The sequence below is a fragment of the Pan paniscus genome, chromosome 17 (genome assembly GCF_029289425.2).
Source record: "Pan paniscus chromosome 17, NHGRI_mPanPan1-v2.0_pri, whole genome shotgun sequence".
Lineage (NCBI taxonomy): Eukaryota > Metazoa > Chordata > Mammalia > Primates > Hominidae > Pan > Pan paniscus.
The window spans coordinates 43446328-43460455 of record NC_073266.2 but is presented as its reverse complement, the minus strand read 5'-3'; the positions used below and the strand labels follow the sequence as shown (position 1 = coordinate 43460455).

General features: G+C 35.3%; 1 protein-coding gene across 4 annotated transcripts in view; it reads left to right on the top strand.

Annotated features, from left to right (window-relative positions):
- The window catches only part of SS18 (SS18 subunit of BAF chromatin remodeling complex), a 75069-nt gene extending 61328 nt beyond the window's left edge, over positions 1–13741 (top strand). For all 4 annotated transcript variants that reach the window (XM_003830276.6, XM_003830275.5, XM_003830274.7 and 1 more), the window contains one exon: positions 11614–13741. In XM_003830276.6, coding sequence (XP_003830324.1) covers positions 11614–11640 — 27 coding nt within the window. In that variant the 3' untranslated portion in view covers positions 11641–13741. The remainder of the gene's footprint in view (positions 1–11613) is intronic.
- Positions 13742–14128: the final 387 nt, after the last annotated feature.

Here is a 14128-nt window from a genome sequence, read left to right as displayed (position 1 = left end):
GTGGATAAAGACTCATGGTGTTTGAGTAGTTGCCAACCACTTCTCCTTCCCCACTAGAAAAGAATATGAGGGGGGGACCATTTTAGCTATTTTAGTGCCAGTAGTGTTTCTACATTAACCTAATGTTTAACCTTATCTTTAGCCCCCACCCAAAGACCTATTGATCTCTTTATTTTAGGAAAAATAGTTCGTTCACCTCTTGATGGTTGAGGCAATGGAAAACTAACGAAGATTCTGAAACCCAATACTAACATAATTATAGTTGTAGTTTAGGCAGATGAATCTTACAGCAATATGCAAGATAAAAGGGGAGAAATTAAAAGGGTGGAAATTGTTAGGATACTTCCCCATCGGTCCTCCCTATCCCGGTAAACAGTGGTTCCATTCTTCCTGTTCCTCAGGTTAAAAATCTAGAGTCATCTTTGACTCCCCTCTTTGCAAAGCAGACATCCAATTAGCAAACCCCTTCACCTCTTCCTTCAAAATATATCTAATATCTAGCCATTTTTCACAGTCTCCTTTCACCCAAGTCAAAAGTCACAACTAGCACTCATCTGGACTGTTGCAATATATCCTCCTTTTTGCTTTTCTTGATTTTATCGTGCCTCCTCTACAAGATACTCTGCACATGGGACCCAGAGTAATGTTTTAAAGACATTAGTCACCTCTCTGCTTACAACCCTGTGGTGTTTTAAGTAAAAGCCATATGATATACTGGCCTACAAGGCCATATAGGACTTGTGCTCCCACCTCCTATGCTACCCTCCTTGTGCCTGCATATTTATATCCCAACCACTTGCTGCCCTCATTCACTCTGCTTCAGTCACACTGGCCTATTTGCTGTTCCTTACATGCATCAAGTGAGTTTCTACCTGAGAATCTTTGTATTTGCTGCCCCTTTTTCTGCCTGAATGCCCGCAGTGCCTCCAACCTCACTTTATTAAAATCTCTGCTTAAATGTCATCATGTCATATCAGAGAGTCCTTCACTGACCACCTAAGTAAGACATAACACCCTCCATTGCATCACTCTTTTTCCCTACCCTTTTCATAGTTTTTTGAACAGCTTAATTGAAGTATAATTTATATACCATTAAACTGCATGTAATAAAAGTGTACAGTTTGATCTTTTTTGACACGTATATACACACCTGTGAAACCATCAGCAGAATCGAAGTAATGGGGTATCTATCATGCCCAGAAGTTTTCCCTGTGCCCCTTTGAAATCCCTCCACTTGCATCCCTTCTCCAGACATTGTTACTGATCTTTTAACTAAACTGTGGATTAGTTTACATTTTCCAAAATTGTATAGAAATTGAATAATATAGTATGTTCTGGTTTTTATCTGGCTTCTTTTACTCAGCATAATTGTTTTGATACTTATGTTGTTTGTGCCAGTAATTGTTTATTGCTAAGTAGTGTTCCATTATATGGCTATTTGTTTGTCCATTGAGATGGGGCATTTGGGTTTACAGACACAGTACTATGAACATTCATGGACAAGTCCCTGGGGACATTTTTCTTGGGTAAATACCTAGGAGTGGAATGGTTGGATCATATGATAGGTATATATTTAATTCAACAAACTGCCAGAATGTTTTCCGAAGTAGTTGTACCATTGTACATTCCTATCATTTTACATTCTTACCAGCAGTGTATGATTTCACCCATATCCTTGCTAACTCATTGCCAATATTTGGTATGAATCAGTCTTTTAAATTTTATTTATTCTAATAGGTGTGTTATAACACCTCATGACTTTAATTTGAGTATCCCTAAGGACAAATGATGTTGACCATCTTCTCTCACTTATTTGCTCCCTATATTTCTTCTTTTCAGGAGTGTCTGTTTAAATCTTTTGCTCATTTTTAAATTGGAGGTTCTTTTTTTTTTTATTATTGAGTATTAAGAGGCCTTTGTATATCCTAGATACAAGTCCTTAATCAGGTATCATTTGCACATATTTTCATCCTGTCTGTTTTTTCATTCTATAAATAGTGTCTTTCAAAGACAGGAGAGTCTAAATTTTGATGAAGCTTAGTTTATCAGTTTTTTCTTTATGGATTATGCTTTTGGGATCATGTGTAAGAAATCTTTACCTAACTGAAGGTCACAAAGATTTTCTCCTGTACTTTCTTCTAGAAGTTATATAATTTTAGAGTTTACATTTAAGTCTATGATTCATTTTGAGTTGATTTTTATGTATGGTGTGAAGTATGAAATAAAGTTTGCATGGCTTTTTTTCTTTCTGATGCATAGCTAATTTTCTCAGCGTCATTTGTTGAAAAGACTGTCTTTTTTTTTTTTTTTTTAGACGAGTCTCGCTCTGTCACCACCAGGCTGGTGTGCAGTGGCGCGATCTCAGCTCACTGCAACCACCGCCTTCCGGGTTCAAGCGATTCTCCTGCCTTAGCCTCATGAGTAGCGAGGACTACAGGTGTGCGCTACCATGCCCAGCTAATTTTAATTATTTATTTATTTATTTGTATTTGTATTTTTAGTTGAGACAGGGTTTCACCTTGTTGGCTAGGATGGTCTTGATCTCCTGACCTCGTGATCCCCCTGCTTCGGCCTCCTAGAGTGCTGGGATTACAGGCGTGAGCCACCGTGCCCAGCCAAAAACTATCTTTTACCTACTGGATTGTCGTTTTACCTTTGCAAAAAATCAGTTGTCCATAAACATGTGTCTGTTTCTGAACTCTATTCTGTTCCATTGATCTGTTTATGTATCTTTATGCCAGTACCACACTGTCGTCATTAGTATAGTTTTATAAGTTTTATAGTTTTAAAATAAGTTTTATAATCAGGTAGTATTAGTTTTTGAACTTCGTTCTTTTTATACAAAGTTGTTTGGCACTGTAAGTTCTTTGGATTCCATATAAATTTTAGAATCAGCTTGTCAGTTTGTACGTAAAAGCTTACTAGGAGTTTCATTGTAATTGCCATGAATTTATAGATTAATTTGGGGAGAACTGACAGTATTATTTAGTCTTCCAACCTATGAACATGGCATATGTCCCTTAAAATTTTTTTAACAGTGTCATATAATTTTCACTATATAGGTCTTACATTTATTTTTCTAAGTATTTTATGTGTTTTGATGCTATTGTAAATTTTTTAAAATTTTAGTTTCCAGTTATTAGTTGCTAGTATATACAAATACAGCTTATTTTTGTGTATTGATATTTTATCAAAACTATAACTTTACTAAAATCACATCTAGTAGTGTTTTTGTAGATTTCATTGAATATTCAAACATAGAAATCATGTTGTCTGTGAATAAAGACAGTCTCCTTCCTTTTCAATCTGAATGCTCCCCCATGTTCCTTCCCCACCCTCCTGCTTGCCTCAACTAGAAACTCCAATACCATGTTAAATAAAAATGGTGAGAGTAGACATCTTTTGTCTTGTTCCTGATCTTAGAGGGAAAGTTGTCATTTTTCATCCTTATATAAGATGTTCATGTAGGGTTTTTTGTAGATGTCCTTTATCAGGTGTTATATTTCTAGTTTGCTGAGAATTTTTATTGGGAATGAATGTTGAATTTTGTCACATGATTTTTCCTTATCTATTGAGGGAATTATGGTTTTCCTTTTTTAGTTTGCTAATTTTTGAATTACATTGTTTGAGTTTCAAATGTGAACCAACTTCATACCTGGGATAAAATCTATTTGGTCATGATATATATCCTTTTTATATATTGGGTTGATTAGCTAAAATTTTGTTAAGAATTTCTACATCTGCATCGCTTGAGTCCAGGAGTTCAAGACCAGTCTGGGCAACAAAGCAAGACCCCCCACCTCTATAAAAATCTAGCCAGTCATGGTGGCATATGCCTGTAGTCCCAGTCAGATGTGTCCTGACTTAACAGTGGTTCAACTTAGGTTTTTTGACTTCACAATGCTGTGAAAAGTGGTGTGCATTTAGTAGAAATTCTACTTCCAGTAACTGTACAATCATTCTGTTTTATATTTTCAGTGCAGTGTTTAATAAATTACATGAGGTATGCAAAACTTAGGATATTTTCAACTTACAGTGGGTTAATTGGGACATAACCCCATGGCAAGTCAAGGAACATCTGTGTTTTCATGACAAATTTTGGAATCTGTTTTTTTTTTTCTTGTAACGTGTTTGTCTGGTTTTGTTACTGAGGTAGCACTGGTTTCATAGAGTGAGTTGGGAAGAATTTCCTCCCTTCAGAAAATTGGCATTATTCTTTCTAAAATGTTTGGTGCAAAGTTACCAGTGAAGCCATCTGGGTTTGTAGTTTTTTTTGTGAGAAATTTTTAAATTATAAATTTAACTTATGAAATATAGGGGGTATTCAGGTTATCTATTTTTTTCTTGAGTAAATGTTTTGTGTGTTTTTCATAGGAGTTGTCCATTTTATCTGTGTTGTTGAATAATTTCTTTATCATCACTCAATATCTCCATAATCTGTAGTGATATTACCTCTCTCATTTCTGATATTAATAATTTGTGTATTCTCTCTTTGTCCTCATTTATCTGGCTAGTTTTAATCTACCTATTCATTTTTCTCAAAAAGCAGCTCTTGATTTTATTTATTGGCTTTTGCCCATTTGCTTTTCTGTTTCTTTGATTTCTGCCCAGAACTTTATTATTTCTTTTTTTCTGCTTACTTGGGTTTTATTTGTTCTTATTTTTCCAGTTTCTTAAGATTGAAGTTGTAGTCCCATTGATTTAAGAACTGTCTTTCTTTCTAATATAGATGTTTCTTTCTAAGTACTCTTAAACTGCATCTGATGCTGTTATTTTTAATCAGTTCAAAATACATCCTGGTTTCACTTTTTATTTCTTTTTTGACCCACAACACATCAGAAGTGTGCAATTTCATTTTCAAATATTTGGAGATTTTCAAATCTTTCTGATGAATTTACTCCTTTACCATTATCAAATAACTGTCTTTATCCCTGCCAATATTTTTTGCTCTGAAATCTAGTTTGTCTAGTATCAATACTGCGATACCACTTTTCTTTTGATTAGTATTAGAATAATATATTTTTCATCCTTTTAACATTATTTGTTTTTATATTTAAATTATATTTCAAGTAGACAGCATATGTAGTCAGTCGGATCTTGCTTTTTTTAAATCCAGCCTGCCAATTGCTGCCTTTAAATTGGGGTTTTTGACATGTTTAGTGTGATTATGGATATGATTAAGTATATCATCTTTATTTTTTCTATTTGTCACATCTGGTTTTTGTTCTCCTTTTCCTCTTTTGCTGCCTTCCTTTGATTTTTCTCCTGTTTTTAACAAAAACATCTTTATTGAGATATAAATCACATATCATACAAGTCACCATTCTAAAGTATACCATTCAGTGGTTTTTAAGCATATTCAAAAAGGTAGACTGGGGGTGGTGGCTCACGCCTATAATTACAGCACTTTGGGAAGCTAAGGCAGGAGGATTGCTTGAGCCCAGGAGTTGAAGACCAACCTGGGCAACAAAGCGAGACCCCCACCTCTACAAAAAACTAGCCAGGCATGATGGCATGTGCCTGTAGTCCCAGCTCTTCAGGAGGCTGAGGCAGAAGATTGCGTGAACCCAGGAGGTCGAGGCTGCAGTGAGTTGTGATTGTGTCACTATACTCCAGGCTGAGTGACAGAGCTAATATCCTGTCCCCCAAAAAAAGTGCAGCCATCACCACCCTCTAATTTTAAAACATTTTCACTAGCCTGATAAACTGTATACCTATTAGCAGTCACTCCTCATTCCCCTTTAACTACTCAGCCTTAAATACTTAAATACTCAGTCTGTAATTTCGTTTTCAAATATTTGGAGATTTTCCAGCAACAGTAGTTTACTTTCTGTCTCTATAGATTTGTCTATTCAGTACATTTAAGATAAATGGAATCATACAATATGTGGAGTTTTGTGACTGGTGTTTTGTTTTTTTACTTAAAATAATATTTTCAAGGTTCGTCTGTGTAGCGTGTATCACTGTCTTCAAGTGATAGTATGCCTATATATAGTGTAAGAACCTTAAGGTAGTCTGCTTTTCTTCTCTATCTTTGTGTTATTGTTACAAATTTTACTTCTGTATATGTTATAAACCCCACAGTGTATTGAATTTATTTTTGTCTAAAAAAATCAGTTAAAGATACTTAAATAATAAGGAAAAAAAATTTTTAAATTGACCCATGTAGTTACCGTTTTTGGTACTCTTCATTATTTATGTATGGATTCATAGTACCATCTGGTATCATTTTTGTTTGCCTGAAGGATGTTAACATTTCTTGAAATGCAGGTGTACTGGTAATAATCAGCTTTTGTATGTCTGAAAAAAATGTTTATTTCGCCTTTATTTTTGAAAGATATTTTCTCTGGGTATAGAATTCTAGGCGGACAGTTTGTTTTTGTTTTCTTTCCATACTTTAAAGATGCTCCACTCTTTTCTTCCTTACATTGCTTCCAAGGAGACATTTGCTGTCATTTATCTTTGTTCTTTTGTAGTTAATATGTCTTTTTTCTCTGTTTTTAAGATTTTCCCTTTATCAAATTGTTTGATTGAAGAAATTTCTCTCTTGCCCAAATTGTTTTGAGCAATTTGATGAGAGCATGCATTGGTGTTGATTTCTTCATGTTTCTTATGCTTGGAGTTTGTTGAGTGTTATCTCAGACTTTGTCATTTTCATCTCTACAAGTTTGGTTTAGGTCTTTTTAATATCTTCCGTGTCTGTCCTTAATTGTTTTGAACATATGGAATACAAATATAATTCTTTTAATATCCTCTTCTGCCAACTCTAATAATCTGTGTCATTTTAGGGTCAGTTTATTCAGTTTTTTTTCTCTGTCCTTTGTGTGCGTGATAATCTTTGATTGGATTCCAGACATTGTGAATTTTATGTTGGGTGATGAAGATATATGTATACCTAGAGATATTCTTAAGCTTTGCTTTGGGATTCAGTTTAATAAGTTACAAACAGTTTGAACTTTCTGAAATTGCTTTTAAGATATTTTAGGCAGGACAAAGAGCAGTGTTTAGTCCTGGGCTAAATACTCATCACTGATAAGGTAAGAGCCTTTTGGGTGTTTTGCCCAATGCCCTTTGAATTGTAAGGCTTTTTACTCTGGCTGGTGGGAATAAGCACTGTTTCTGTTCCTATGTGACAAACAAGTATTGTTTCCCCTAATCCTTTTGGGTGTTTCTTGCCTCAGTCTTGGGTATTTTCCTCACACATTTGCATATCTGTACTATGCTGAATAGGAGGAGGGTTCCTCTGCACATCTCCACAGTTGTCTCTTTAGGCAGATATTTCTTCTAGGGTACTCTGTCCTGTTAACTCTAGCTACCTTTTTCTCTCCAGACTCTAAGCCTTATCTCCTTAAGTCAGAACATCTGGCAGACTCAGCCTCAGTTCCCCTTCGTGCACTGCAGACTGGAAACTCTCAAGGTAGTTAGCTGTGGTAGTCAGAGGGCTGGCCTCATTTGTTTACCATGTCTCAGGGATCATTGTCCTTTGTTGGCTCTGTCCTGTGTGTCCTGAATATGATTATCATATGCTTTGTGTAGTTTTTTTTTTTTTTATTGTTTCAGGCTGCCAGATAAATCCATCTTGAATAGAAACATGCATTAATTTTTCAACATAACATTTCTCTTCATTTGACAGATTATTTTGTTACTGTTTATTGTCATAGTCTTCTTCCCCAGGAATGTAACCTCTTTAAAAGCATCGCTTTGTCTGTTTTTATTACTGTTGAGTCTCTGTCACCTAGTAGAGCACAGCACATAATCAGTAAATATTGGTGAATAAAGTATAAACAACTGAGTAAATAAGGCCATTACTTTCTAGATTTGAATGCGTGATCACAAGACCAGAGTTAAGAGGAAACCCCTAAAATGTTGTGAAGGAATAATGTTAAGATTTTAAACTGATTAGGTAAATAGAATGAAGGAAAGAAATGTAAAGATTTTGGTATTGCTCAGATTTCTACCTTAGGAACTCTTCTCATTCAATATACTCTCCCTAGGCATTCTCATTTATTCACAAGATCTCAGTTCACCATGCTGTTGACTCCCAAATCTCTATTTATAGTCTCAATCTCTCTTCTGGAAATTAGATGCCTACTCGACAGCTCTGCTTAGATGTATCATAGGTATTAATTCAGCAGAAACAAAATAAATTTATAATTTTTTCTACCAAAACTTTCTGTGTTCTTTATCAAAGAGAGGGGTACTATCACCAAGCTAGAATGCCAAGTGCCTTTTTGATATTTAAGTGTCCCTCCTTTTCCTCCCTCGTCTAATAAATGACAAATGTTATTGATCTTCCTTTTTGAAAAGCTTTTGAACCCATTCATTTCTTTCTAACCTACACCCTTATCTTAGTTTAGACCATGTTCATCTCCTGTCTTCATCGCAGTAGGATCTTCCATACTGTCTTCTTTCCCATTAAAATTCTTTATACTGTAGTCAGAGGAATTTTTTTTTAAAATTGAAGAAGCAAAGAGAGAGAAGGTGAGGCTTAGAGTGTTCAAGTGATTTACTCAAGACGACAGAACTCAGGAGTGGTGAAGCTGCATGACTACTGCTGAGTGCTGAAAGCCCATGCTCTGTTCACTGTACCATGCTGCCACCCATACTGTTAATGAGTACTTGAGTAGTTCACAGAGCATTTTCATGTTTTTCTTCTTGAATAACTTTTTAAAATAGAGATTATAATTACCCTTGTCAGATGATAAAATTGAAACTCAAGGGAGGTTAAGCAACTTGCCCAAGGATAAGAAGCTGTTAAGTGGTGACGTTAGCACTAGAAATTGGTTTCTGGCTCCAAAACCCGTACTTTTAATTCTTAATGCCACCTTGGAATTTGTTAATGGTTGCAGATACACAGCCTACCTTTTTAGGCATGATTGTGATTTTGTTTGGTCCTAGCATTGTGATCAAGTATGGGCCAAGTTACTTAGACTCTCAGTGCCTCCATTTCTTCTTCTATAAAATGGAGGTAATATTTACTATATATAGATGGACACAAAGCATTTAATACAATGTGTGACACATACTGAGGTATTATTATCAGGGTATATTATTAGCTTCTACTCCTCATTATTGCGTATTCTTTCTTCCCACTTCCCTAAGCATTGTATGTTTTATCCTCCGTGCCTTTGTTTCAGCTATTTCTTCTATTTGAATTGCCCCCTTTTCTTTTCTTCTTTTCTGCTATTCAGATCTTACTGTTTTCTCAAGGCTCCCACATTCTTGGGAATATTTTTCTAATTAATTTAGGCTATGTTAACCTTTTCCTTTCTGAACTCTCTTAAGTTTTCTAAGACTTAGAGAACTTACCTGTTTTGTAATTATACCTTAATTTCTGAGTCTTCTCTGTTTTCCATATTTTTGATGATGATGAGTATTTGTTCCATAAGTGTTCACAGTTGCTTGGATATAATTTATTTGGTATACATTATTGACCTGGTCTCTTTCTTCAAGTAGTTCATAATACAGTAGATAAATTATAGCTTATATACTATGGTACAGTGGTTCTTAACCTCTCTTCTGCTTTCACATCATTTATATTTGCAACTCACTTTCATCATTAGCATCTCATTTTATACATTGACTAGGGGAGCATTTCCCTCCATCATTGAGAGTCACTGATTTATAATTCTAAAAAGCGCTTTCTCATGTCCTCTCTTATTTAAGCATCATAACAAACAGATGAGGTACAGGAATTAATGTAGCCATTAACAGAAGGGAAATTGTGATCCAGAGATGTATATGTTACTCTCCCACTGATGATTGAAGAAACCGAGTCTCACAGAGGTTTTTTTAGACTCAAATAAGAAGTTAGCAATAGAGTTGGAACTTAAACTCAGATTTAGTATTTAGACAATCTAACAATGGAATAATAAGCTCCAGTATGCTAACCAATAACTTTCTTATTTTAAACCTTTTATTATGTTTATTTTAAACACATATAGAAAAGAGAGTAATATAGTGAACCCCTGTGTACCCATCACCCAACTTCATCAGTTTATCAACATTTTGCCAATGTTGTTCTGTCTACCCCTCTACACTATTTTTTTCAGAGTATTTTAGAGCAAATCTTAGATGTGATATCATTTTACTCATAAATCCTTCAAGATGATCATTGATTTAAATTTAGCTGAATATAACTATGTAAAACACACTAGTGTAAAATCCCTAATCTCTCTTTTTTTTTTTTTTTTTTTTTTTGAGACAGAGTTGCTCTGTTGCTTAAGCTAGAGTGCAGTGCAACCTCCACCTTCTGGGTTCATGCAGTTCTCTTGCCTCGGCCTCCCAAGTAGCTGGGATTACAGATGTGCGCCACCACGCCCAGCTAATTTTTGTATTTTTAGTAAAGACGGGGTTTCACCATGTTAGTCAGGCTGGTCTCGAACTCCTGACCTCAAGTGAATCACCCGCCTTGGCCTCCCAAAGTGCTGGGATTACAGGTGTGAGTCACCATGCCTGGCCCATAAAATCCCTAATTCTGTTTAATTCATTATTCCATCATATATATGGTGACATTCAACACATTATCATGTGTATTTACTTCTGTGGAAATGTAGATTTTTAGGGTACCGTTTCTTATGGTAGAGAAGTATTTCAAGTCTAGAATGTTTTTGAGTTATATTGTTGTGACGTGGAGAGAGAGTTGTTTAGCCAAAGGAAACAGTTAACTAATTATATGCTTCCAGTGAGTCATGCTTTTTGAAAATTAGTGCTTTTATGAACATCTGTTTTAAACACATTTAAGAAATTTTTAATAAAATACATATTTCATAGTATGTCTTTCTTTTTTTCTACCTTCTGTTTTAGAGGAAAAGATGTTGCTTATCTTCTCCAAAAGTTAATCTGAACAGATGTATACTGGACATTGTTTACCCCCCACTCACAGAATTGTGCTGCTTCATCATGTCCCTTCGTGCTGCTTCATCATGTCCCTTTTGTCTATATTCCCTTTCTGTCTCATCCTGTCATCCTGAGGGTCTTCAAGTCTACCTTATTAAGAAAACAAAACAGACAACACAAAACAACTTTCCTTGATTTTATGTCCCTGTGGCCTGTCTAAATACCTCTGCTGAACTTTGTTGACCTCAGGGAAAGGCTCAATTATTTTGGTATGGATAGAAGATTCTTTACCTTTTATGTCCCACATACCTTTCCATTTTCACTTGCCACTTATTGCAAATACCCTTGATGTTCATTTGTAATAATTATAACAAGCTAAACACTCACAAAGTTGTCACACTAGCATATGATTTACACCCTAATATATATATTATTACATCAGAGTTTAGAACTAGAACTTCTCACTCAATGCCTGCTCAATTCATTCAACAAAATTCACTAAACATTTAAGTTCCCACTCTGACAAGTATTATTCTAGGCTCATTTGCTAATCCCTAGCATATTTTGGACTATGAAATTCATTTGCAATTGAATATAATATCAGAAGAAATTACAGGGTGATACTGTATACCTAACGATATAAAAAAATTTTGTTTATTGTAGGTACGGCTGCTTTTTTGTGGTATGACAGTGTTAGAAATGATTCGTTTGTAATCTTCTTTGCCTGTTATGGTCAAACTATTATCTAATTATATTTTTAAATTTATCTTTTAGGGACAGTATGGAAATTACCAGCAGTGAAAAAGTACTTACATTCCAGTAGCCAGTATCTATTAGCAGCCATATTGTCACCTCAGCACTGTGGACACCTCCCTGTGAAGAGATCCTTCCATTCCATCTAGTTTTTGGAAAAACCTTGTGGATAAGTGGCTGTTTCATCAGTAAGCAGCCTTTGTGGTTTAGTTATAAAAGGCTTTAGTAGCTCAAAAATACTCTTGATTTCACATTTCTACTCTAGATGGCAACATTGGACAGAAAATGCAATGACATAACCAATTCGTAATGATTTTGGAACTGTGTTTCAAATGGACTGTTACAGACTGAAAGGTGTGAACAGCTTTGTATGTTTATGAAGGGTAAGGGAATTTAATACTTTTCCACAGATTTTTTTGTAAGGGGAAGAGGGAAATGTACACTTTTTACAGCAGCAATATTTTGTATATTATGTTTATTTCATGTGAATATGCAAGGCGGTACACTACGCACTGGACAGCATCAGAAATCCTCTGTTAATGTGGACTGGAGCATGGTAGATGCTTGATTGTTTTGGTCTCAAAATGGTGTGCTATAAAGATAAAGGTGAGGGGAAGACAAAGCACACCATATGTCCACTGTTCTGTTCTCATAGAGGAAATTCAAATCCCTTTTATCTATTAGATAATCAAGGGCACTGTGATACAGTTTTGAGTAAAAAGACATTTTTTAAAAGCCTTCCAGTTTTGTGGATTAAACCTTTTTATAAAGATCATTTATAATACTGTTTTAAAATGTGAGGCAATAAGAATTACTTTGTGTTGGATCTGAGGAGGCTTTGGTAAAACAGTTTCATCTAAATGAAAGTGGTAATCCTCTTCTAAAATAGCAATAACTGAAAATGAAAGTGTTAATTTTACCTTGTTTGAGTTATCAGGGAACTTAGTAAGTAATATCAAAGCATTTTATAAATGATATCAAAGAAGAGTCAACATTGATCCAGTCATTTTATTTTGTAACATTGAGGGATAATTGGTTATTAAACTGAATAGTTCAGGAGACTTGACAAACCTTTGTTTCAACTTTCTTATCTGGAAATAATATCATTTATAAAGGGACACTTTTATGTTTTTCCCTTTTTTATGTTGGTTAATATAACACAAAGAGATATTTAGGAAAATGCTTATTGATGAGGTTTATTCTATCTGTTTTTAAAGCACAGAGGTTGCATTCTAGATAACCTTGTTTATTAGCATGGCATATTTTAATCATTATTTGAGACTGTCCTGTGCCTGATTATTTTAGCTAAATTCAGGGAGATTGCGTGGGGCAGGAAAGCATGCATTGAAAAATTTCTAACCACGGTTATTTAAGCATAATCTGAAAACATCTAGCCCAAAGGTAAGTTGCTATTTTCATCACAGTTGCCTATGCCCAGGGAATAAGATGTATTCTTTATAATTGAATTGGTTTTTCCCACGTCTAACTGGAAACAAAACAGAAGGGGCGTCATAAATTTGAATAAGCAGAACATACTGTTCTCAACATACTGTAATCAAAAGGAGGAATTTCAGTGGGTCTCTGTGTGTGTATGAGAGAGAGAGTGTGTGTTTGTGTGTTTCAAGGTCAGAACAGGTTTTTTTGTTTTTGTTTTTTGTTCTTTGTTTTTTTTTTTTTTGAGATGGAGTCTTGCTCTTGTCGCCCAGGCTGGAGTGCAGTGGCGCAATCTCAGCTCACTGCAACCTCCGCCTCCCAGGTTCAAGCAGTTCTCCTGCCTCAGCCTACTGAGTAGCTGGGATGACAGGCACCCGCCACCACACCCAGCTAATTTTTGTACTTTTAGTAGAGACGAGGTTTCGCCATGTTGGCCAGGCTGATCTCGAACTCCTGACCTCAGGTGATCCACCCGCCTCGGCCTTCCAAAGTGCTGGGATTACAGGCGTGAGCCACCGTGCCTGGCCAGAATAGGTTTTTTCTTTCAACTTGATCAGTAGAAAATGGACATCAAGTTTGAACAGATAAATCATGGACAGCCTTATTGTGATTGAAATGCTTGTAGGTTCTGTGCCAATTTTCCACCACTGTGTACTTTGTTGCTATTTAAAACTGTATCAACTCTAACGGAAGAATAAATTATTTGTGATTTTAATTTTCTCATTTGTTTCTTTAAATTAGATCTCTTTGACTCTCTTGTCTTGTCTGGAGACTATGCTGTGGGTTTTTATATAAGTTAGTCCAGTATAAGCAGACTATATTTGTATTCTAGGACTTTATCAAAATTCTCTTGCCATGCCCAAGTTAATTAGAATTAACCGTTCAGTAATCAGCATGTTGTGTAGGCTGTTTGTTACAGAATTCTTTCTCCGAAAATGAAGTCCATGAGGCTATAATCAAGATGACTGAATTAGATAAATGAGTTGAGGAGACAAAATTGTACTGAACCCAACCTGGTGTAGTACGTTATCTCATTTGAAATAAGCTCAACTGACATTAAGAAATAATTTGTCTTGCCAACCCATCTTCTGTTGTCTTATTC